Below are 26,038 nucleotides of genomic sequence, written 5' to 3'. Positions count from 1 at the left end.
TATGATATTTATAAATTGATATTTACGACATGATAAAAATATAAGGCTGTGAATGAATAATTCTTTATCTATAATTAAAATATTTTTATATTTCTTCTTTTACTTGTAATAATTATGTTTACTTCACACATTTTATTTCTTACTTTTTTAAGAGAATTACCTAAATATATAACAAAAACGAAAATATTAATTTGGTTTAAGTTAAAATACGTTAGGTAACTTTCTCTCTTCAAAATCAAATACATATAGAATACGTTCAACTAATAATAACAGTTATCTAACAATTTTTCTTCGAGCGACGAATACGTTTCACACAATATGAGGGAAATCAATAAATACAGCAAAGATAAATGTGCAATAAATTTTGAAACCGCGGACATTTTACGTAAAAGTTTTGACTTTCCCAAGGGAACGAAAACAATTTTCTTCTCTTTCGTTTGATGAAATGGGCACGTATTTGTATCGATCAAACGTGGGAACTTGTAATTGGTTCGTGCTACGATGAAAAAAGAAGGTTAAGAAAGGACAGAGAACCGGAAAAGGAATGAGGCTACAAGTAACGTGGTAAAAATAAGTACAGATGAAAAAATGGACAGTGGGAAATGAAAGAAAGCGTTTTAAATTGAATCCTAATTAAAGTTGCTGTCAATGCGCTAAAAATATTTATTTCGGTTAAATAATAAACGTTCTATTAAATTTTAATGACTTTTCTTTGCTGGAAGAATGGTTACGTTTTTATATTTTTTGCGATGTATTATCCTAGAATATTGGGCGACATTAGATAAAGTTTTGTATCCACACATAGTAGTTGAAATGGTGAAAGTAACCGTTGAACTTGAAATTAGAACATATTTTGTCTAATATTTTGAAACTATTAAAGTCAAACAAAAAATTTTTGTTGTAAAATTATCCTATCTATGAATAAGAAGTGTATTTGCGTAAACAATTATCTGTTGAATTTATTTTAAATTTGATGTTTACATAAATTCCCATTATTTTATTCTCCTATATATTTTGTAATCTATTTATTGTAATCTATTTATACAGTTAAAATATTTGTTTGCAATACTTCTATGTTGCAAAATGAATGTAACGAAGAAAATTTTCCAAATTGTGAAATTCCATTTATAGCTGAATGTACTATTAACCATTGATGGAAGTATAAAAATTAAAAAAGAATATTTAAACAGATTATTGGCATAAAGAAGCCATTAATAATTCCAAAAAGCACAAGGAAGATAATAGAACTTTTCAAAAAAAAAAGCCCAATAACAAGATTTATAATACCAAAATTACCGCTAATAACCATAAGTATATGTCTTAATTTAGAAATGACAAAAATACAAAAAGCTCGAAATGTCTCAAATAGAACATTCTATTATCATGTATCAGTGACAATTTCTATTCACTGGGTAATTAATTACCCATATCCTGCCTAACCTTGCATCCTCTCGACGTTACAGAGAATTTGTCCGTTCGAACTAAATAATTCAGAAATTCAGTGAGAGTAGTTTGAGTAACAGATCCCACATTTCTTACAGAAACAGGTTATCTCACAATTTTTACTACCAATAATCATTTTAATGCGATAGTATTCAAAAGAGCAGATGCTTCGGGTAAGAAATAAGAAGTAATCGCGCGTAGTAGTAGATTTTCAAACTTTAAATCGGAAAACTCTGCAGGGAAATTATCTATTGCCATACATCGATGAAATCTTGGTTTCGGTGGAGGGGACGCGATATTTCAGAGTGTCCTATATAATAGTTTCCGGATTCCTGTGGGTGATCAAGATCAGGAGAAAAAAGGATTGACCACTTCTTGGCTGCAATTGAAATATACACGTATGTCTTTTGGTTTCAAAGATGCATTGGTAAGTTTCCAACGAATTATAATTATCCAAATGAATACAATTTCAAAAAACTATAAAAAATATGCTAGTGAACGAAAGTATTTAAAATATGATAGGGTAAGTCGAGGATGGATGGCCCAGTTTTTAAAGAACTATTAAATCTTAATGCCTGAATACATAGAAGAAAAATAGGTAAATAAGTAACTGTGTAAGATTTTATACAGTGGAAATGGACAAAGAATATTTGAAATTTTTGTATGTATGATGCATAGGGTATAATATGTGAACTATGTGTATAAATTTCATTGAAATCGAACAATATAGGTACATCTGAGATACAATGATTCTATCAGGTTAATAATTTTCTCCGTATTTAAAATACTTTCGTGGAATAGTGTATATTCATTAAAATTACATTAATGTTAAGTACTGCACACTAGGTTTTGTCATTTTTATGACTGCTAAGAACATTTAATAGGCATTGTTTTCTTCGTTACAAAATATTTTCATTTTCCATGCTTTCTTCTCCTATATTTTTAGACTTACCACTTTCTTAAAAAATTTCTTAACGTTGTTTATTTAAGGCTTCTTAAACGATCTTTATATATTTCGTAACATAAAACAAGGCATTTGTGAAATTTTCTACTTCTTGGGCATTTTCCAATGGAAATATCATGTTCTATAAAAAGATCAAACTTTCTTCTTTTGTAAAATTTCGTTAGAAATTGTTTATTATTCATTATAGAGCATATTGATAAATATGTTTGTTTCAATTTTACACGTATTATCTACACCCTGAAATTTATTATCTGCCATATGTGTAGTGGAATTTGATTAGCAATCGCTCTCATGTAATACAGAAAATCCTTTTTATTTCAAATATCGACGCTTATCATAGTTACTCAAAAGCTATCATCGTTCTTAATAACTATATAACATAATTCATTATATTATTATGTGATTTGCTATACGAGATTTTATATTTATATTCGTTATATTTTCTTTTCTATTTTCTGTTATCTTTTTGTGTTAAGTACCTATAGTTCAGTTTTACTGAACTTAAAATTATTTATCTTTCAAGAAGACAATTAGAGAAACGTCCAAGAACAAAGACAAGAAGATCTGCCAAGTAGGTAGTAAATATCTCCCTAGTTTAATTACTAAATCATTGAAATTTATGTAGTTTGTTTTCGATTCGCAACAGATATTTTGTAACAATCGCTTCTGTTGTAAAATACACTTAATTAGTTACGAAACCACGTTGAAGGAACTTCTGGTACATTGTATACGTTTCGAATCCCTGGTGATGAAGTTTTGGAGTGTATATGGTTGCCACTACTAAAACTAACAACGTTTGTGGTATCATTTATTAACTTTATTCTACCCATAAATTATGAGAAATTGTTGGTAAACAAACACAGCGCAGCATAATTGAAAGTTAAGATCATGCAATTTACAGAATCGTGCTGCGTTGTTCTCGTTCTAAATACAATGATATACAGTTGCATAGTATTCCGGTTAAAAAGAAAAATAATAGCCGTTCTACTTTCGGTGTGTAACGAATACTGGACTCGTAAATTTTTGGAATTTTGGAAGACCAACAGCAATGCAGCGGAACGCAAATGCCATCAAGTAATTAAGTCCGTCATATGGACTGTAAAAATGTAGGGAACTATTAGCCTATACAATATAATATATTCTGCCGTACCTTGCCGTGTGTTCGTATCACGTTTCATTGATAGAACCTGTTTTTTAATCATGTTTAAGTGCATGCGTTTTTTACCATTTTCCAAAAATGTTTACTTTTGAATTCGATGGTGATAAGAATGTATGTTCTTTCATTATTGGAGGAATTATAAATTAGATATTCAAGCTTATGTGGCATGTTAAGAGGCGTGTATACTATTAAAACTATATTAAAGTTTTATTGTATGTAAATCAAAGAAAATGGCAACTATAAACAAAAGAATTGTTATAAATCATAATCAATAAATAAATTAATAGCGAGTTGTAATAATTTATAGTTTAGTTTGTACACGAAGATTGATTAACACTTAATAGAAAGATTACTATTAATAAACACAAAGTTTTATTATGATATTTGAACAAATTCTTTTCATGAACTTTTTATGTATTCATCCGACTGAAAAATACAGAACTTTTAATCAATTCTGTTCCGATATCTTCTGTGATCGAGATATTTCAAAAACTATTCTTTCAGCTGCCATCTTTGAGAGTCGCCATTCCTTCAACATGAACGATTTCCCATAAAAAGAATACGTGTCAAATATTATTCAGAGGACACTCGCTTCCATGGAAATTTGATCAAAATCCATATATACGGGTTCAGTTAGTTCCCTTATCAGTGAATATTTTTCTGACTTACTTTACGTGGTTCGTGTAATCGTATACAATTGCACAGCATTATACAATAATTATGAATAAACATTCCATCTCAACATATTCCTCACTTTTCAGTTTCTTGCTCATTTCTTGGACATTTAACATTGAATATTAAATTTTCCAACTTCACTGCTACAAACGAAATGGCAGTTTGACAATAGAAGATTTGACACTAAACGTATCGCGACCGGTCAATTGACCGGTATCAAAATTTGATTAAAAATTTTGCATTCTTTTTCGACCATTTAATCTTATATCAATTCTTATATTGTCCGATTAATCGGGTTTTTAATTTTTGTATTTCCTTTCGTTTATGTTTCCACTAAAAAATATTTATCGTGTATCTTGTATACCTTTACTTTAAAACCAATTATTTGACTAGTTACGGTAGAAATATGTTATTATAAAATGCCGGTGCGTTTAGTGTTAAATCACATTTACTATACGAGTCGTTCAGAAGCCAATGTGGTTAAGTCCAGAAAAGAAAAATTGAGAAAATTAATGTATCGGCTTTCAAAATTATTATACAACATATTCAGAAGCTATAAAAGAAAGTACTTTCTGACCTAGAAGAAACGACGAATCGAGTAAATCCTTTAGTAACTAAGAAGTATGTTATTTATTCCATAAAATTGACAAAAATCAGAAAATATCAACAAATCGACTTAATCGCATTGGCTTCTGAGCGACTCATATATGAATCATATTCTACCATTATTTTTCGAGGAAAGGAAGAGGAAGGACCTTCGCAGAGTAATACCATGTGCATATGCTACCTAAGCGTGAACGATCGTAAAATAAACCGCGGGTTTCATGGAGGTATTTACCAGGATGAAGTTTCTCGATTTCGTTGTAATGTCACGCCGAATAGGTTACGCAGTCCTTTCGCCTTATATAGCCGCGGAAAGATGAAAGGGAAGGAAACACGTTATCAGAATGGTTAGTAGCGAAACCGTGATAACTGACATCGATTTTCGCAGGGGTTAGGGGTTTTGAAGGCCACGGCTGCGATGGAGGCTGCGGTATTCAATTCCCTCTCATTCATTCCTTTCGATTCTTTCCATTCTCGTTCCCTACAATTTCTGGTGTTTCTACTCGGCCCGCTTCCGTTTTCCTTTCCCCAGGATGTCGAAGTATGTCAACATAAAGTCTCATTCAATCTCTCCTCTTTTCTTCTCGCCGATCTTTTCTATTGTCACAGAGATGATGAAAAGGCTCGTTTCTTTTTTAATGAAAGTGTGGAATGGCCTATTATCGAGGAAATATTGGACGAGCGTAGAACTTCTGTTTGTTGAGATTACGAAGGGTACGGGTTCGAATTATTCCGAGATTGAAAGTTTTCGTCTTACTTAGGTCAAATGATCCTTGTCACTCGTGGAATGTTTGCACTCTGATAATCTTTGGTATCCATAATCAGTGATCACACGTACATATGTATGTGTTTCATTTTATATCGTAGAAAATAATCCTATTTCTATGGAATAATCATTGAAATTAATTCATTAATTGCTTGACGATATGATATTTTTTTATTACGCATTAGGAAATATAATTCGAACAAATAATTTTTAACTTTTCAAATTGGAATATCTTCTTATCGTTAATAGAATTAAGAAAAATAACGAGATGTTGTACTTTATAATCGTGCTGTATTCCAATGTTAAATAAATAAACTATATTAGTAAAAATGTAAATTAAACTGTACACATTTTTCAAATGTTAAACGTTTATAATACATTCATATGTAAATAACAAAAAATTTGGGATGATATAAAATATTATGTATTAACAGAATAAAAATAATTATAAGGAGCACGAAATTACTATTTCTGAAAAAGAGTTCCTAATATAAACGCTCTATTATTTTAAATCGAAGCTCAATTTGAACCTGCAAAATTATCGTCTGTAGTTCTGTAATATTCATGAGCTCATCTGTGACACTAGGTGCATTCAACCCACTGTCCATTACCATGATCATTAGACAGATAAAGACGGAAACAAAACAAATATTCTGTATTATCAGTAGGTATATTCTGATCTTTAGCTATCACAAATGAGTTCGTTTTCTTTTTCAGTAATCCCCTCTATATTTGAAATGTTGTATCCAAACAGTAAATCAATTAATTGACAATGTTGAGACTCTAAAAATTCATTAAACTATTTACATTTAATCATTTTATATAAACTATACCTACCATAAGATTCGATGGGATATTTCATACGATGGCTTTTTGTATATTAAATAATTGTTATTTGAAAATTGTTCAAGAAACTTTTTTTATTCGTCCGTACTTTATTACTCCTTTACTTTTAATTATTCTACCATAAATTTCAAATAATAATTCTATAGTCATTAAAACAATAATTCTTAGTGACTTCTTTCTGTATGTGTAACGTGCTTATACGTAATTATTTGTAATTTATTTCAAAATTATAAAACATCTAATGAAACTAAGATGAGATTATTTATAAGCCTTTCTCAACAATAATATTTACTCTGAGGTAATAATCTCATAGTTTTTAAAATTTCCACTTCATAATATACACTAAAAACGAAGTATGTATAATATGCTCGAAACATTAATACCTTAAGCGCTATGTCATTCACTCATGACCGACGCTTCTGAATTATCTGAAAACAATCGTAACATGCAAGATAATCGATGTCCAATGAAAATGTTTAATAACGTAACTAAGTTGATAATATTGTAATGCAAAGATTGCGACGCTAAATAATTAATAATCGTGCCTACTTTTCTTTACTACAAAAAAATAACTCTACGGAAAAGCGGTCAAGATTTTCGTGGCGCTTAACATGTTAAATAAAGTGTATTGCGACAGTCACATGTTGTTTTTCCTTGATGATAAGTGCGTGCTCGTTGCTCTCTAGCCAATACCCATTTCCTCGTTAATACACGACGCAAATTGTCTTTCCTCCTGGCCGCGTGCACGTAACCTCCGCTCTAACAGAATTATTGCTATAATTGCTGACAGCATTATTGCAGCAACGTTCTAATTCAGGAAGCGACTTTCATATAATTATGCAGGCGGGATTCCTTTCAACGATGGATCGTGGCCTGCGTATATCGATGGATATTTACCGATGTATTTACTACGAGCACATGTCAACAACAATATCCGTGCCACGGCACAAAGGCAACCGGCCGACTTTAATGAAGTTTGCAATGGCATTCATGGGCAAAGGATTGTGGCCTCAAACTGGACCGCACATTTCCAGCCGACCAACCTCTACTTAATCCTAAATCAGTTAGAGAACCGCGCAATTCCTGCTGACGAACTTCTTTTATTTTCGACCTCGTTCGAGTTACCTTTTTTTTGTCACTCTTACCGGTGTCGGCCATTAATTCGTTCGTCGCCATGCTGACGACCGACACTGAATTTTTCAATTACGTTGCCCATATTATCGATAATCGAAACTGCTGGTCTTAATTGAGTGTCGCAAGGTTACGGAACGTACGAGGAACCGGTGGAAGCGTGGATAGAGGAAGCTGGGTCAAGATATGTGACGTGGGGCAAGCTGGGACGATCGTTTATTTCGTTTTATTATGCATCGATGTTACCAACAATGAAAAATCATGCCAATCATACGATAAACTATACGTTACCATTGGCTAGAGTTAGTTCATTTTGTTCTTGTGCGTAAATAGATAATAAACGTAAATAGACACGTTCCATCCTGTTCCATACACGACACGAGACTTCGTCACTTTTCTCAAAATTATTTTTTTTAATTTATTTATTAAAATTTTATAAAATTAATTTTAATTTTTGTAAACAGTAAACGGTTAAGAATATTTTTTACAGACACAAAATCAGTAAATATAGAATTATATAGTAAATTTTTCTTAATCTTACCATCTTGTCCTATTTTCCGTTAATTTTATAGTGACGGAATGATTCCCTTAGATTAAGAATAATTTGAAAAATTGTATGTAAATGCAGTGAAAAGTAATAAAAATTGTTTTTTTTAAACGCAATTTTTTTTTAATGAAGGTTTGGAACCGAATGTTCATTTACGTATAAATCTGGAATATCGAATAACAGGGAACTCGATCGTTATATTTATATGGCAGCCTATCTCGGATAACATGGTTTTCAATAACAGGGAACCAATTAACCGTGTTATTCAAGAGTTGATTGTGTTGAAGCATTCATATAAATCGCGGTAATAAGCACGCGATGAACAAACGAACATCATCTGAGACGCGTTCGCTCTCGCGTATTCTTCGATTGTTTTCTTTATACTTCGCTCACATCCATGGCATTCCCTCGCGTTAATCTATAAGTCTGTGTATCGTCGCATGGTCCACTTAACGTTCATCGAGCTTCACCTCCTCATCAATCTTATCAGGTTATATAGAGAATGCAATACAGATAATAACAAATAATAATAAAACAATATATTCTAATTAGCAAAATCATCACTTCTTTCAGTTGAGTTCGTATTACAATGAAATTTTATAATACCGTCATTTGTATCAATAAGCAGGAAACGGAGGGATGTAAATAAGTACTTACTTGATAAACACTTTGAAAATACGTTTGTCTAAAGTCAATGAATCAATTGCAAGATTAATTATTGTGACGAATGCATAAAAAGGGCACACTAAAGTTTATGGTCCTTTGACCACAGCCTTTTCATGATGTTCCGGCACGGTTTATTTAGCTTAGACTAAGAAGTAAATTTTGGAAACATTTTATTGCTAGCTGCAATCCTTAAATCCGGTATCATAAATGACCAGCTGTCGAAACTAGCATGTCATTAAAAAGCGGCAGCTCAACCACCTAAATCCCCAAGCGCACAGCCACCGGTACCTTTGCAGGTCAGAAGGGACAACGTACCCCCTACCTCCACTACTAGTAATGTGGGCGTAGGTCAAAACTATGACTAGCAACACCCTAAGTGTTTTAGCTTCTGATTTGTCACTAAGGACACCGCCCTATCGCAGTATTTTTATATATATAGAGAGACATACATCATAAGTTCATAACAATCACACTGTACTCACTGGACAACACACACACTTTAACTTTGTAAACACATACACTTCCTTTCACTCAATATTCAACAAATACAGTCCACTTTCGAACGAGAAAAGGAGAACCCTTTTTTCCTCACATCCATTTCACACAAGGTTAATTCGGCGTGTGAAAGTGTTACGCCAAGTCCACTATTACTGTCTGGACAGCGTGCACGACCACATGATTCATGATACATGTTATACTCAAACGAAAAGTGAAAAAGGCCCAAATCCATCGCTAGTAGCGATAACTAAAGGTGTCCGATGATAAAACGGGCCTGCGATTCTGGATCTAATAACAGTAATAACTAGACTGCGGATTTTTATGCATTTATGGGAAATCTTGAAATGCAAAATTGCACAGAATTCACACAAAACGAAAAAATCTACAAAATATCGAAAGTGTAGTGATCTCTATAATATTTGTTAAGAATAATCGTTTTCCAGTGTGGTTCTATTTTTCTAATTATATTCTTGAAATTTTGAATTTGTATAAAAATCCGCTATCTAATAAGAACTCTCGGTACTTGGGTTTATTGATCTTTTCATAGTTCTACTTTACTAGTTACTAGTGAAAATTCAAGGTATGCAAAATAAAAATTTGTATCAATTTCAAGCTAAAGCCTTAAAAAGGGTGACCCACAATAAAAATCATCGGGATTAGAAAAATGAATAATAATGGGGTGAAAGTGATTACTTCGAGTCTTAGCTCCGTAGCACCATCTTTAACACGTTCCGTGTTACGTGTACCACATATGGTACACACCAATTTTTATAAGAAAATATTTTCAATGGACACGTGGTCACGGATAGCGGTATACGTTACAAAGCAGTTGAAAACATAAAGAAACAATATCAAAATACATAAAGATTACCAAAAACTTGAATATAACTTATTATTTTATTGAAAAAGTCAATACAGTTCATAAGCAAAATATAACCCAAGTTTCCGTGGCACGGAACATGTTAATCCCTTACCCTACAATATCGTGTCAGACTCTGGGCGAAAATTGCAAATAGAATTTAACAAATATGAATATCACTTAATTCTTCCAAGTCTGAATTGAATATTATTTTTCTATTATTAATTGTAATGCTTCTGAGTAGACGTAGACATACAATAAGTGTAGAATTTTCCTCTTTCTAATGAATTATGAATAATGAAATGTTTCTAATTGGGAAAGAAATCATAGGATAAGGGGTTAAGAAACCTTGATGTCCCAAATGGGTTAACTACATGGTTATCATTGAATTGTACCATGAACTGCATCTGCATATGTATATGCATCCTTTATAATCCTACCAGCTCAATTCTTCTGCATATGGCTATTTTATTTTCTTCTGGATTAAAATTTCGCTGATTTTTCTTCCATCTATTTTGTAATGTTCGTCAACATAATCGTATTCTTCTTCAAATATATCAGTACATTTCCTGTTCGATCAACCCTCATAGCTACCAGCTCTCTCGCAAAGGTACATGCGTCCGAAATAATAAATGTAATAGTATGGTCTCGATGCTACGACTGAATGCACAGTTTATACAGGGTGGACCACGAAGCGTGATCAACTTAGATCATTCTGCTGCTAGCGATTCGATCGGAAATTTTGTTAGCTAAAATAACATGGTTCAATGAGAGCTTTATGATGGTTGTACCAAAGTTTTTGTTAACCCTTTTTCTTCAGTGTTATCAATGCCGGATCACGAAATATTATTAACAGTTCACGTTCGATATCATTATACATGTCCCAAGATACAGATCAAAATGTTTACAAACAGTATGCGAGGGGTCAACTCAATAATAACTAATACTAATCTATCAACAGCTCTGGAATGTCTACAACAGTATGGTTTGTTATTTTTCTTTAATAATTGTTAAGAATCTTGGAAAACTCTACCAACTAAGAGTTTTCTTCAATCTTTTTTGATTCAGAAAAATTTGTTATGATATTTGTTGAATTCGTCTCAGTATCCCCCAGAAGATGGGTGTAAAAATATTGTAGGTTTACTTGTAAAAAACTGAAGGTGACCTTGATGACTCTAGAAAAGAAGGGTTGACAAAAATTATGGTATAATCATTTTAAAGCTCGTCTTGAACCATATTATTATAGCTACAAAAATTTCCGATTGAACAACTAGTAGCAGAATAATCTCAGTTAACCACGCTTCGTGGTCTACCCTGTATATGTTTCTTTCATGTTGAGCTAACGATACCGTTTTTAGGTTCTCCGCAAGCAGATTTTGGCGTACAGGGATATTAATATTTGGTTTATCGGTTCTACTTGCCTATTCCACTGTGATACTACTGTTATTGTCATGATGTGCTCGATCCTTCTTTTCTAGTAATATTCCTCGACAGCCTCCGAAGGTAATATCGTGCCCGTATCATCTACAACACTGCGCATGGATTTTCAAACATGATAGTCTGTGACTCCAGTGATCGTAACACTACAGTACTATCGGTGACAGGGAGACAGTCACTGAAAGATTCTAAAGCCATCCATTGCAACGAAAATGTACGGTCAGTAAATTTTCATTATATTTTCTTGTAGACGTGACTGGACGTAGGTTGTTCACAGGATAAAGAAATGTGACACAGATGGTACATGATGAGTTTTCGGATTGCTTCCTGTGATTTCTGGTAAGATCTGAAACCAGATTAATGATCTGTAATTATTTGTTTATTTAAAGTATATAAGTTAGGCAATAATCTGTAAGTCCAATATGTAAGAGTGTTAATTTTTAAGTTCTAATTCCTTGCCCTATGATTTATTTTTTACCTATGACCGATGCAATTACTTTATCGTTAATAATTTATTAAGAAAAGAAGGAATTTTAATGCTTACTCTATATCTACGTTCACTCCGAGGGTTAACGATTGATAATAAACAAGTAACATATAATTTATATTTAAACAAAGTAAATGTCACTCAAATTTTTTAAATTCATCTTTTAAGTAATTTTTGGATTTCTTCTATATGGTAATATGGTGACCTTAATTTCCTAACTGAACAAAAGAGGATTATTTGATACGAGAAGAATAGTTGACAGGAAAAAACAAATGCTTGAAGAGGAAATAGGATTACTGAAAAATCTTAAGTAGCACCTATTATAAAAGAAATTGATTATTTTGTCTATCTTCGTTCATCTTTAGAAGTATTAGCAATAGTATTGAACAATACAATACAATAATGACAAATATTTCGTTTCTAAGTATCTTCTTTTCCCCCACGGGTGTCCTACTTTCTTCCTATTGGGAAATTTTTAACAATAAGACGACTTGCGGGCCTACGAAATAAATCATAAAGCAGGGGGTTAATTGTGTCAACGACCATCCATTCCATTCTTCGACGGCCAATGCAGTAAAAATGGAGATATGACAGTGCACAGACCATATATTAGGCACCCTATATGATGTGCTACTAGATAACTGACTTTTCCGACTGCTTAAATTTCTAATAGACATTTGAAAACATATATATATATATTTCACTTTCTTAAATTAGCTTATTGTGAAAGAACATTATTGCACATTTAAGTTATGCAATCTGGACATTTTAGTATTTTAACACTTAGCCAACTGAATGAGGAGATTTCCCACTTTAACAATGCATTGCCCTTCATTTTGTTTATTTTCTCTTTTGTTATTTAGTAAGTTTGAAATGAAGTTATTTGCAATTGGTGAAATAACTTTCTTGCTTTTAGAAAACAAAGTTTTTATTAAAATCAGTTAAATCAGTTCAATTGAAGTTAATAAGAAAGATTATAGCAATAGTCTTATTTAGGCGGTTGTCTAAGTGTTAATATACACGAGAAGAATATCTTTTTCTAGAAGTGTTAATAATTTAAAATGTTGCGTTGTAAAAACTGAACAAAAACTCTATTTGTAAAGGTTAAATATATATTTTTCCGATCACAGAATTGTCGCAGGCATTGCATTACTTTGAAAAAGTAAATTGTTAATATTAATGTTATTTAATGTAGGCAATATAATGAAGTTTAATGTACAGTATAATATAAAGATATATTATATTATATAGTCTATTATATAAAGTTATTATGAGAAAACTGAACATGTAAATATCTTTTCCACCGCCTGCAGGAAGGTTTTACTACTCGCGCAGTGGCTAGATTTTATAATCTAAAGTTGCAGTATTTTCTTCCGGGTGGTGTTCCTCGCTAGTATAACATATCCGTTGTACCACTCCACAACTTTTGTACCGTTGTAATAACATAGCCCGCATTCGAATTCTGCAGGATCCGTATTTACCCCATTTATACAATTTTAATGCTGATTCAGTGTAAAGTGTCGTATCCAATCTACCGAACTTGTATTTTGGTTGTGTTCAATTTATACCTTTGCATCTCGCGATAAGTTAGTCAACAATCGAAACGCAATCAAATAGTTTGGCAGAAACATATAAAAATAGAATTCACACTGTTATTAACAATAAATTAACAATTAATAAGGAGAAATGTTAACAAAACTTGTAACTGCTTTAGGTTTTTATATCGCAGAGCATTTCCATTTAATGTATAATAATAATATCATTATTAATAATTTAATACATTATTATAATATTATCGTTAATAACAATAACTGTATTTAACAACAACTTAATTGGGAACTATAAGAAATTGGAAATTTTTCTAATATTTAGACCGAAAGATGTCACCGTATAGTGTTATTTTAAGATTATTTTTATCGTGGACTGTGCTTTTAGCAGATTGTAGGTATATAGACGGAAGGTGAGTAATTAATTAACAAGCTGATTTGTGAGTTTCTGTAAATCTCTGTAGGTCAATTTGTATGTTCGCTGTTTGTGTTTAACTTAACGGAACCAATCGAGAGGGACGACCGTCCAGTATTAATTTATTCTGAATCAAACAAGAGTTTAGGACTACTGTGATAACATGTCAAATTTGTAACATTACAGTTCATGTTATACATATATGAAACTTTTATTAACAGATTCAGATGATCTGAGCGAGTCTCCATTATAACATAATAATAATTAATGCTTTATTACAGTAGTTCCGAATTTTTCATTTAACACAAATCGCTACCAAATAATTATTTATTATTGTTATTTTATTATTTTGTTATTTTATTGTTTTATTGCCTTTAGAAAATTATAATTTTTCTGAAACTTTTCCTTCATCTTGTAATTTTCACTTTCGAATTAGTTATATATAATAGAATAGGTATTTTAAATTAAATATTTGATATAATAGTGTGATTTTTCTCAATTAAAAAATAAAATAGCTTAAAACAGTGATGAACTTGCAGTTCTGGAAAATCGCTCCAAAATCGCTGTAGAAATCGTTGAAAAAAGGTTTGAATCGACGATGTAGAATTCGCGGATTGATATAAAAGCTTTGTAGATATGGTGAATACCATGAATGTGAAAGTCAGCCACAAAGCCTATGGAATATTTGATCGTGAAAAAAAATTGAAAAGAAGTGATCTGTAAAAGATTGTTTTTCCTTGAATATTTTTTACACGATTGGAAACAATGAAGATATTTAAACATTTTTTTTAAAGTGATGTTTGCTATAAATTACTTATTATAATTAAAAATATTATATTAACGTATATTCAATACAACGTTACTTTCGGGTTGTCTGAAATATTTGCAATCTACCCTTACAATGCTCTTCGAGTATTGATTAATATATAGAATATATATATAAAAACGATTTTGATAAATATATAAAAATGTTAATTTTAAGATTGTTAACTGATTTATTGTAATTTCATCAATATCCTATATGTACATCTTTTTACATTAGGATTTCTGTAAACCTAAATAGACAAGTAAATGGCTGAGTAAATGGAGGAGATGAAGAATAAGGTCCTAACAAGATTAACTCAATAACAGTTTCTCAATTGTATTTAATCTATTAAATGGCTAACTTCTCAGTTAAAAATACTCCGAACCGAAAGTAAAGAGGATGACAACGAATTAAAGGAGTTTAGTCCGCAATGAATACAATTTCAATTTAGTTTATATTCCTACGAATATTGTGATACGATTTAATACTAAAACCACTGAATAATTAAATTGACCAAATTATATTTTCTTGTACAAAACAATTTACGAAGTTAAATTTGTTGAAATTTCGGTTAATTTATACTGACCACAGTACTAAATCGATATAAATTTGTAATAAAAACGGACATCTGAGACGTTTGATCTCTTCTGGACATTTGATTTCAATAAAATTTATGCACATTATTCCCACATCTACCCTGAGCATTATACGTTCGAAAATTTTAAAATATCTACTACCTTGGGAGTACAATATTTTCATTATAAATATATTAATTTTAAGTACCGTTGTGAACTAGTATACATTTTAGAATTCATATTAATAAATCAATCTATTTAATAAACTCTTAGTGGCGTTATTTTATCTTTATTAATATTTATGAAGTAAGAAATCTTTAATAAATCATTTTGATGCATCCGGTTGTTCAAGAATCGTTAAGCAAGTACATAAGGAAACTAAAAATCGAAGAAGAAAATTCCAGTATTCTAAAGAAATATACACAGTTGAGGCGTTAAACGTTCTTTAGTTCCAATCATCCGCGGAATGTGCGAACGAGAAACGCAAGAAATCTCAACGCTTCTGTAAAAATACTTTACTGGCAATCCACGCCTCACAAAAACCGAGTTAACGACCGGCTTCGTTGTGATTATTTGAAAACAATATCTTTTCCCCCGTCTACTGTTATAACTGATTGACTCGATCCACCTACTATTATAAGATACGAACAGAGCAAGAGAGAAAGAGAGGTTTCTCGTCGACTGTTGCGCAATGTCGTTAGTCTACTTTCAATCACTGAACAATTAGCAATTAAAGATGGATTATTGCGATACCATGCGCACTGGATAACTCAGCTACCCGTCGAACATTGACCGTCCTTCGTCATCCCCGATAGACTCTGCTCACCCCTATTGCTGCTTGTGATCCACTATAAGTATGAGCCTAGGGCCCGAAATACAGAGTTCGTTTCCGTCAAGGGCAGAAATACTGTATCTATTTCTGTAAGTATTTTATGAGGAGAATAAAATGGTGAAAACTTGTTGGAATACATTCTTTTTAATGCAATGTTCCTCGCTCGGAGGCTACTGTTTAGCCGAAAGACCTCCTCTTGTCATCGTGGCTCTCGCTTCGTTTATTGCATCCCGAGACTCGGGGATACTTTTTCTTAACACTAAAACCACCGAGCAGTTAAATTGACTTTTTGAAATTTCTCTATAGAAACTTCAAGAGTGCATCTATTGAGACTTTAATTGATTTTCAATTCAGTTTGCGTATTGCTAAATCAGTTTCTTTAATAATTTCTCAGAGAAACATTACACAATAATTGCAAAATGGAGAAATCAAGAATGGGTCATTTTGACCTGTCTGGTAGTTTCAATGTTAAGAAGGCACCGATTGACAAAACGCAGACGACCAGCGTTCGACTTTCTCTTCACTAAGTTCATCTTACATTTCCTTTCTTGCACCTGCGTTAGCCGTGACGCGTGTTAACTCGGGAAGCAAAGCAACGTATGTGCAAAAGTCCCATCACATTATCTTAATTCAATTCTGTTGAATATCAGTAATAAATATCATTCAAACCGTGAATCAGTTAAACACCGATACAGATCAATTTTAATTAAAGTTTGATCGTAAGAGTATAAGCCTTTTGTTCGTATAATGAATTTTCATTAAGTAAAACTCGCGTGCAGTATTTTTTTCAGAGTACTATATTGAACGTTTAGCTTTGCCTTTGTTCTTTTTCTTTAATCGTTTAAAACTGATGATAGTATATAAGGAAAGTCAAAAGAAGTTACTAAAAATATAAAAACATCTATAAAAATAATATTAATGTGAAATAAATAAGGTGATTAATATGTAGGATTCAAATTAATATATGTATATGTGGTTTAACGCAATTCTATTAAAGTTTATAAAAGGTTTCTAAATCAGAGATTATGAAAATATTTAATCTTTTGACAGCGGGATGCTTTCACTAAAGAAAACAGTTGTTGAGCCCAGCAGAAGTGTATCATTATACTCATAGTTAAAAATTCCATCGTATTGTTTAAAACAGAAATAATTGAAACAGTTATTTGATTGATGGTCATTTTATATGTAAATATATGTGCACTGCTATATAAATTTAGTAAAATAGCAAATACTTTTTATTGAGAAAATTGTCCTGCATGCCAAGCTTTGAACAATAAAAATCATACAATGAAATATTATCATGAATCATTATAATAAATAATGCTATTATCATGAATGCATTATTCTTAGTTTTATTATTCTGCAGGCATAAGAAAGTATAATCAATGTGTAAGTAAATTATATTTATTTTATTCTCGAAACATGATGAATTTATTTTTCAAGAAATATCTTATAAATGAAAGTTTATGCATTATCATATTTATATGAACTATCACTTATTCTATTGTTTATTATCGTTTTGCATAGGAATAATTTTTCAACGATCTGTCACATTTCTGAAATATTTTATATCGCATATGACTGCATAAAATTTTATAAACGATTTCCCGACGTATTGATTATTTAACAGTTATGACCACTGTATACGAATGAATGCATAATTGGTTTTTGCACGCAGTAGATTGAGTGGGAAGTACATATTGTTTACAAGCACTCATTAATTGCAAATGCGAGTTGAATATAAATGTACACATATTATTCATGCAAATGAAGCATAAAGTTTATAATTACCCCAATTTGAAGAATGTATGTTAACAATACCGTAATTCACATCACACATGTGTCATGCACACGTGTTATGCGTGTTAAATTTTCTCTGCACGGCAACAATGAATAAGGAATATTCAATATTTGATACATTTAATTGTTGTAGTGACTAATTATTAATTACAATCAATACTTAGCCATTGGCTCCATTATGATAAATAAATAAAAAATTCGAATGAAGAGAAAGTCAAACACTGGTCGTCTGGTTTCGCCAATCGGTGCCTTCTTATCACTGAAACTTCCAGACAGGTCAAAGTGGCCCATTCTTGATTTCTTCATTTTGCAATTATTGTGTAATGTTTTTCTGAGAAATTATTAAAGAAACTGATTTAGCAATACGCAAACTGAATTGAAAATCAATTAAAGTCTCAATAGATGCACTCTTGAAGTTTCTATAAAGAAATTTCAAAAAGGCAATTTAACTGCTCGGTGGTTTTAGTGTTAAGGAAAAGCATTCCCGACTCTCGGGGTGCAGTAAACAGAGCGAGAACCAAGCTGACAAGGGGGTCCTCCAATTAAACAGTACCCTCCTCAAGGCACTCGTTCTGCAGCTTTCGAGGTGACAACATCGAAATAAAAAAATTCTATCCAATACAGTTTTCCAACTTTATTTAAACCCGCAAAGGCCTATCTTACATAAGATAACTTATAACGTAGGTGTAAAATAAACGTAACTTTATAAAATATACTGAGGTTAATTCTTTTGTAATCCTACAATTCAAAATCCTTAGAACAATGGCCAACGCTCCGTGATACGTCTCAAATGCAATCATCCATAGACATCTTAAAATAAACGGCAACAAGAAAGAAATCATTTGCTTCAGTGAAAAATACGGGCTAAGAATCGCTAACCACTAAAACCTACTAGCATCAAACCTACTAAATGACGACAGCATAATCAGAAGACTAACGAAATTCAAGCCAAAAGACATCCGACATAGATTCTGAGTATAAGATTGAAATTGCGCATAATAAAAAAAATCTCGTATTGTCGTCTTGATGACTACAGAACGAATACCCCGAAAAGGGCACTTTCTACTTTTAGGATCCCCTTTGTCAGCGTGGTCCGTGCTCTATATATTGTACTCTAACCCTCGAAAATGCTTTTCCCCAAGGCTACACATTGACGAAACACAGGCAACCCACGTTGTATTTTCCCCTCGTTCAGATTTTCTTACACGATATTATATCGGTACTGTATCGGTTATATAACTGTTATCTTTCGGTTCTAAAAAAAATACAGAATCGCAAATTCTAAGAAACCGGAACTGAAACCGATATAACTCTGAATCGATATATCCAATAACAGTTATGACTTTATTTCGGTTCTTCATAATTGTTTTAGTCAGAATCGATGTGTGACAGTTTCAGTTATTTTCGGAACCTTTTCAATCCGTGGTTTTAAGCTGGGAAGTGTTCTTTTCGGGACATTCGCTCTATAGACGTCATGTAGACAACATACATAACAAACTTCAGAATATATTTTCGATCAGTATCTTATTTTACATTCACACCAGTCTTAGATTGTAGTGACAGTTGGAACAAATGTAATAAATTACTGAATGTATGTGGTTAAATACCGGGAAGACCTCATGAATGAATGAACTGTGTCTGAGACAAGGTGAATGGTTCTGAATGCCTGTGTCTGTGTATTACCAAGAGGTTACGTGGAGGTTTGGGTACTGAGAGATACCATTCGCGCGCACGCACGTGCGCGCGAGAGAGAGAGAGAGAATGTAAAATATTTGAAATAACTTTTTTTTGTAACAGTATGTTTATTGTGCCGATAAATAATATTTACAAAATAGTACAATAAACCTAAACATACAAAAAAAGGATAACAGAAAAATACGGGATTATTTACAGAGATCTAAGGCTCAAACATTGAGCACGCACAATCTGGTCGCTATATACATGGGAACTGCACTTAATGCTACAGGTGGTATTTACAAGTTGGTCGCTTATATTCTAACAGATTAATGTGTATAGAAGTGGCACAGGTGAACTATACAGTCGGTTTAAGATAGTGGTAGAAGGAAAGAAAGAATGAATGTTTCGGAGACTATTATCGCTGTAGATTAGAACAAACCACGAGGTCCGGTGAATGCAAAATTAGGTTATATGCTTCTAAAACGGGCAAAAATTAATTTATCTCCCCGGCGGGGAATCGAACCCCGGTCTCCCGCGTGACAGGCGGGGATACTGACCACTTTTTTTTTTTGTAACAGTATGTTTATTATGCCGATAAATAATATTTACAAAATAGTACAATAAACCTAAACATACAAAAAAAGGATAACAGAAAAATACGGGATTATTTACAGAGATCTAAGGCTCAAACATTGAGCACGCACAATCTGGTCGCTATATACATGGGAACTGCACTTAATGCTACAGGTGATATTTACAAAGTTGGGTACTTATACGCTAAAAATAATTAAATATGTATAGCAACGGCACAGGTAGGACTATACAATCTGGTTGGGGTTTTTGGGAAGGGGTGAGAAATGAATTGTTTTGAGAACAATTATCACTGTGCGGTATGTGGAACAATATACGAGGTTGGAGAGAACGCCAAAATAGTACAAAAGCAAAATTAAAAATAATTACTCCCCGGCGGGGAATCGAACCCCGGTCTCCCGCGTGACAGGCGGGGATACTGACCACTATACTACCGAGGAATTTTCACTTTTCATAAGTTATAGCCACCAGTATCTATTAATATTATGCCTATGTTTGTCTTTTTTATCTATATTGGATAGTTTGTAATTATAACGCATGTCAGGGTCGTCGAATCTAATGTTCTTATTGTATGTGATGTGTTTGTCGAAAGTTCTTCTGTGTGCATGGTAGATGATTGGTACGTTATCTGAGTTTTGGATATAGCCTTCACTGTCAAGGTAAATGAAGGACTCTGGTGGGGGATACTGACCACTATACTACCGAGGAGTTTTCGAGTGATGGAAAATATATGTAGATTATTTAATGTTTACAATTGTTTCTGTGGTTGATATGAATGGCAAACGTTTCATAAGGTCACAACCACCAATATCTGATGTTCTGTCTGTGTTTGTCTCTTTTATCTACATTAGATAAGTTATAGTTGTAACGCATGTCTGGGTCATTGAATCTGATATTCTTGTCATATGTGATATGTTTGTCAAAAGTTCTTCTGTGTACATGGTAAATTATTGGCACATTTTCTGAATTTTGTATGTATCCTTCACTATCGAGATAGATGAAGGACTCTGGTGGGGTATATCCTGTTACCATGGCTTTTCTGAAGTATAGAGGGTTTGGAAAAGTGGAGCAGTGAATGAGACTATTGGTTGTAACATTATGAACGTTAGCCCAATGATTTCTGATTAGCTTTAAAATAAATAGGTCTATTCTGATGATGTTGGCTTCTTCGTATAGTCTGTGGTTCTTGACGAGCTTAGTAAAGTTGGACTCTGGTGTCCGGTATCTGCTGAGGCAGGCTCTCAGGCATTTCCTCTCGAAGACTCGTAGTTGTTCCATGGTTCCAGCGCTGATGTTGTACCAGATGGGACAGCCGTAGGTCAGGATCGGTCGTATAAGAAGCTTGTAACAAAGAATTTTGACACGCTTATCAAGGTCTTTCGAATAGAAAAGTCGTTTATTGGATAAGAATGCTTTCTGTGCTTTTTCTATTTGTAAACTAACATGCAAATTATAGTTAAGTTTAAAGTCTATATGTATGCCTAAGTAGCGAACAATGTTTTTGTGGGGTATTCTACAATTTGGATCTAACCTGTCATGAATGTGGAATTTATTAGAGTGTCTACGTGTATCAAAATTGGCATCTGATATTGTTGAAATATATGGTCTAAACAGTATTGTTTCACATTTATTGAGGTTTAACTTTAATTTCCATGTATGGAGGAAATCTTGTACTTTATTGAAAGTTTCCTGAAGGGTTTTTTGAATTTTGGATACTTTGTTGTCTCTAGTGTAAATTACTAAATCATCTGCAAAAGCTATTGCCATTTTATCATTGTCGATATTTAGGCTATACATTTGTAAGAGGTCGCTTATAAATATGTTAAACAAGACGGGAGAATTCACTGTGCCTTGTTGCAGGCCATTGTCGATTTTAAAAGCTCTACTGGAACAGATTTGTCCATTTACTACAAAGAATTTTTTATCATGCAACATGTTCCAAACGGTTTTAATTAAATGGATAGGAAATTCTTTCTTTAATAGTTTAAAGAAGAGTCCATCCAGCCAAACAGTATCAAAAGCTTTTTCTAAATCTATGTTTTTTTATTTGTTACTATTGAACTATATGAGATGGTTGGTTTGACTATATTCTGATATGATTTAGCCTTTTTTTCGTTCTCTAGTTTTAATTGTAATGTACGTTCCTGTATTTTTTGTTTTATTTCTTTTAATTTTGGACATCCGCAGTACGAAGCAGGGTGACCGAATTGCTTGCAATTGACACAATAGGGTTTAGCATCATCTGATTCTGAACGTGCATCTACGTTTGATCGCGGGCACTCTCCTGGGCTGTGCGGTGTATTGTATTTCACGCATCGGTATTTCAAATTACAGTTGAGCACTATGTGCTCAATTCTTTGGCATTTTTTACATTGCACGCGGTCTCTTTTTAATATCTTTTCCCACCTTACTACTGTATGTAATATTGCCTTTATTTTTTTAATATTGTTTAAAACGCTGTTCGCGGTGAGTTGAACTATAAATATGGGGAGGTTGCGCCTTTCAGTTATGGAGCCTTTACAGATCGAGAGTTTTAATTCCAGACTATCGACTTTCTTATTTCTTAATTCTTGTAGAATTTCGTCTATATCGAAGTCACCCTCTAGATCTTTTAATAAAACTGTAACTCTTTTTTTCTGTTTGCGGAGTGTATGTAAAACATTGTATACTAGTGTGTTTTAATATTTCGCAAGCTGATTTGTGTTCTAGCATTGATTGGGTGTTTTTAAAAGTTTTTAATATGCTAAGCTAATATGTTAATTGTGTTTTTCGCCGATCTTACATGAAGGGTGATGGGAGGTGGTCTGGTTTCCGTGTTGCTGATGTCCGTTGCCTGTTGGGTTTTATCTTTTGTATTGTTCAGGAGTTTACCTGTGTGATGTTGGATTGTATGCGTGGGTGGACTGCTGGGTACCTTTGCCTGCTGTCAATAGCCGCTCGTGTATTGTTTTAGATTATCTGGCCGTGGTGGGGATGATTGTCGGGACCTCTTGCTGACCGTTTTTTTAGGTATCGCCTTGGTCGTTTTTTCCGGGGTTTTCCCGTGTGGTATCCATATGTTCCAAATTTTCTTGATTCATTGGCGTAGGCTTTTTTTTGTATTTTCCTCATACAGTTGTTTCAGAAGCGATTCTACCAATTTTTTCAGTTTCTGGTTGGATTTTAATAATTCTTCATACGCGGGTGTCGTGGGTGTCATTTTGCTGTTTTTCTTCTGATGTTGAGCCTTAGTTTGTTTAGTTCCGTGTTTGCTGGTTTCCCTTTTTTTCTTTTTATTGCTGTATTAGGTGTTGGCTGTAATTTCTTAATTCGTTTGTTGGTTGAGATGATATGTTTTATTTGTCTTGTGAGCGTGGTACTGTTCCATTCCGTATTTTTTTCTTTTTTTAGTCATTTTTCTAGTGTCTGGTCGATGGTAGACCCACTTTTTAAATTGTTTATTGAGCATGTCTGCTCGCACTGATTTTCTTTATCCGCACTGTTACTGGTGGCTGGAGTTTTATCCCCTTTCGTAGTTTCTGCTGTTTCTATTTTTTTGTATGGGTTTTCACTGTTTTTTTTGTACGTGTAATTTTTTCGAATTTAAAATCAAACAGTATGCACTGCGCGGTACGTCCGTCTCCTACGACCGTCAGCGAACGAATGAAGGATACTTATCACTATACGAACGAGGAGAGGATGCATATGAAATTTTATTTACACGTACACAAGTACCCATCCAGGTGAACATTAAATAAGTAATTGATATTATTATATTTATGGTTTATTCTATTCTAAATGTACCTGTAATAGAATAGTAATAATGAAATCGTGAATGATCATTTAAAATAACATGGTCTAATGGTTTGTTACCTGATAGTTCTTACTTATTTTTGTATATGTTAGTAGCGACGTAGTGTCAACTTGGTTGTCCAAGGCAATTATGCCGACGCTGTTTTGCTTTCGGGCGATTCATGATGGGGATAGACCTCCTGTGACTCGAGAAGATGTTTATGAAAGTCGAGGGCCAAGGCGACAGCGGGTGATGGTTGGTGATTCAGTCACGCAGCTATCAAGTATCGTCACCCTACTGTTGACTATTTGAAAGACAGTATATTTATTGTATATATAGCACTTCAACTGTCACGTTTCTTGAATTCGGGTGACACCATGTCCTGTCTTACAGATGGCACAGCAAGGTGTCAACAAAGGGTCAGGCTCGGCCTTTGCCTTTTTTACACCTTCACCCTTGTACGCTGGAAGTGCCGAGGAAAATGCGGGGACATGCCTGGTCCGAAAAGGGGTGGACTAGCTGATCGGACATTTTGGTAAACGATCCCATGCAAAATAAAGATCAGTTTAACCTAATATATACATATAATGCCGATATCTTTTTCTGTCTTCTCTTTCACCCTTTACACTTTTATATAACTTCTAATATTATGACGACTTTTTTTGGTTTTCAGCGGCATATGTATTTGAGCTACCTTCCAATTAATAGGAAAGTATTTAATTCTCAGTATCGCGTTAAAGATAATTGTAAGCATCCTTAATACCTTCGCAGGGAGTTCTTCTAATATTTTGCCATCAATTATATCAAAACCAGAAGACTTTTTAACTTGAATTTCCGCGATAATTGATGTTACGTGCCTGATGATTAAGTACATTTATCTCTTTGATGATTCTGCTAATGTTTGTTTTTGGATATATGTAAATTGCTAGAGGCTTTGGCTGGGTATTTCTTGGCATGACACTTCTAATAAATCCGTCCTTAATTTCTGGAAGAAGACCGAATGAATTTTGAAGAGGTACTTCTGCCAACCACTTGTCTTCAGTCATATTAGCATCCATTGTGAAGGAGTCCATATGTGGCAAGCTTTTGCGTTTTTTGTTTAAAATAGGTTGACTTTCACTACCTAATCGCTCTTCGATTTCCATAGAATTTATGGAATTCTCAATGTTGCTGTTCTTTTGTTACGTATCATTTAATATGATGTATTTTTTTCCACTTTTGGCAATTTTGAATTGTAATTGTTCAGTTTGAGCTATTTGAATGTAAGATATTCTTGCCAAATGGCAGGATAACCCGTTGGTTTACTTAAACTTCACTTATTCGTAATGTATACTATAGACAGAGGTCGCATGGAATTTCATCACTTCTCGTAAACACGTCTAATCCGTTCGACGGTTCTGTGAAGACTGGCTAATGCAAGTCCAAACACGGGTTAACTCGTGACCGGTTAATAATGTGTTAACTTCTACAAGTCGAAATGTATTTTTACGAATGTTTGAGAATGGAGGTAGGTGTCGTAGAAGAAATGTTTTGTATAATGATACTACACTTATAAAGAAATACAAAATGTTAATAAACTGTATTTACACGTGGAATTTCGATCTATTTAATTTATCTGGTCGAAAGAAAAACTGTTCTTGGAATACGTGCATGTTGCATGTTTCATTTTCTCGCATGCCACAAGGAAAGTGCTATCTTTGACACAGGACTCATCACTGAGACCCATGCTCGTGAAGGATCAGGTGTTTGTTTAATGCCACTTAAAGTGGTCATGACGAGACATTCAAGGGGCTCAAAACCCAGAACACCTTTTTACGGTATCTATCCGCTGCATATAATATCCTGACAGTCAGAGATTTTTCTTAATTTTGCACAAAAGAATGTTAGAAATTATTTTTCGTAATAATATTATTAATGTTTAATAATAATACAAAATGTCAATA

The 26,038-nt window shown here is 33.1% G+C and overlaps 1 protein-coding gene and 1 non-coding gene across 6 annotated transcripts; one reads left to right on the top strand and one right to left on the bottom strand.

Moving 5' to 3' along the window:
• The first annotated feature begins 20,028 nt into the window (after positions 1-20,028).
• Positions 20,029-25,622, top strand: LOC143174754 (uncharacterized). Of its 5 annotated transcripts, none has more exons than XM_076369608.1 (5): positions 20,029-20,082; positions 23,920-24,045; positions 24,209-24,378; positions 24,489-24,630; positions 24,769-25,622. In XM_076369608.1, exons 2-5 carry the CDS (start codon positions 23,921-23,923, stop codon positions 24,782-24,784), a joined length of 453 nt encoding a protein of 150 aa, XP_076225723.1. In that variant the 5' UTR covers positions 20,029-20,082; position 23,920; the 3' UTR covers positions 24,785-25,622. The 5 variants fall into 5 exon arrangements, with proteins under 5 accessions (XP_076225723.1, XP_076225722.1, XP_076225721.1 ...); XM_076369607.1 differs by lacking the exon at positions 20,029-20,082 and adding an exon at positions 20,455-20,479; XM_076369606.1 differs by lacking the exon at positions 20,029-20,082 and adding an exon at positions 20,636-21,265 and having other exon boundaries at positions 24,212-24,378.
• Positions 20,692-20,763, bottom strand: TRNAD-GUC (transfer RNA aspartic acid (anticodon GUC)). Its single transcript has one exon. It is a non-coding gene; the product is annotated as a tRNA-Asp (tRNA).
• Positions 25,623-26,038: the final 416 nt, after the last annotated feature.

This window comes from Nomia melanderi, chromosome 8, assembly GCF_051020985.1.
Source record: "Nomia melanderi isolate GNS246 chromosome 8, iyNomMela1, whole genome shotgun sequence".
In the NCBI taxonomy this organism is placed as follows: Eukaryota; Metazoa; Arthropoda; class Insecta; order Hymenoptera; family Halictidae; genus Nomia; species Nomia melanderi.
The sequence above is the reverse complement of the archived record's forward strand: the minus strand, read 5'-3'. Positions and strand labels throughout refer to the sequence as shown.

What these genes read in the sequence shown, in the direction of transcription:
- LOC143174754 (XM_076369605.1), top strand. Translation starts at nt 21,195, where the DNA reads ATGTCTGGGTCATTGAATCTGATATTCTTGTCATATGTGATATGTTTG. An exon ending in AAAGTTCTTCTGTGTACATG is followed by an intron (nt 21,266 to 23,919) that starts GTAAATTATTGG and finishes AAAATCAAACAG; the next exon opens with TATGCACTGCGCGGTACGTC. An exon ending in TTCAGTCACGCAGCTATCAA is followed by an intron (nt 24,379 to 24,488) that starts GTATCGTCACCC and finishes CCTGTCTTACAG; the next exon opens with ATGGCACAGCAAGGTGTCAA.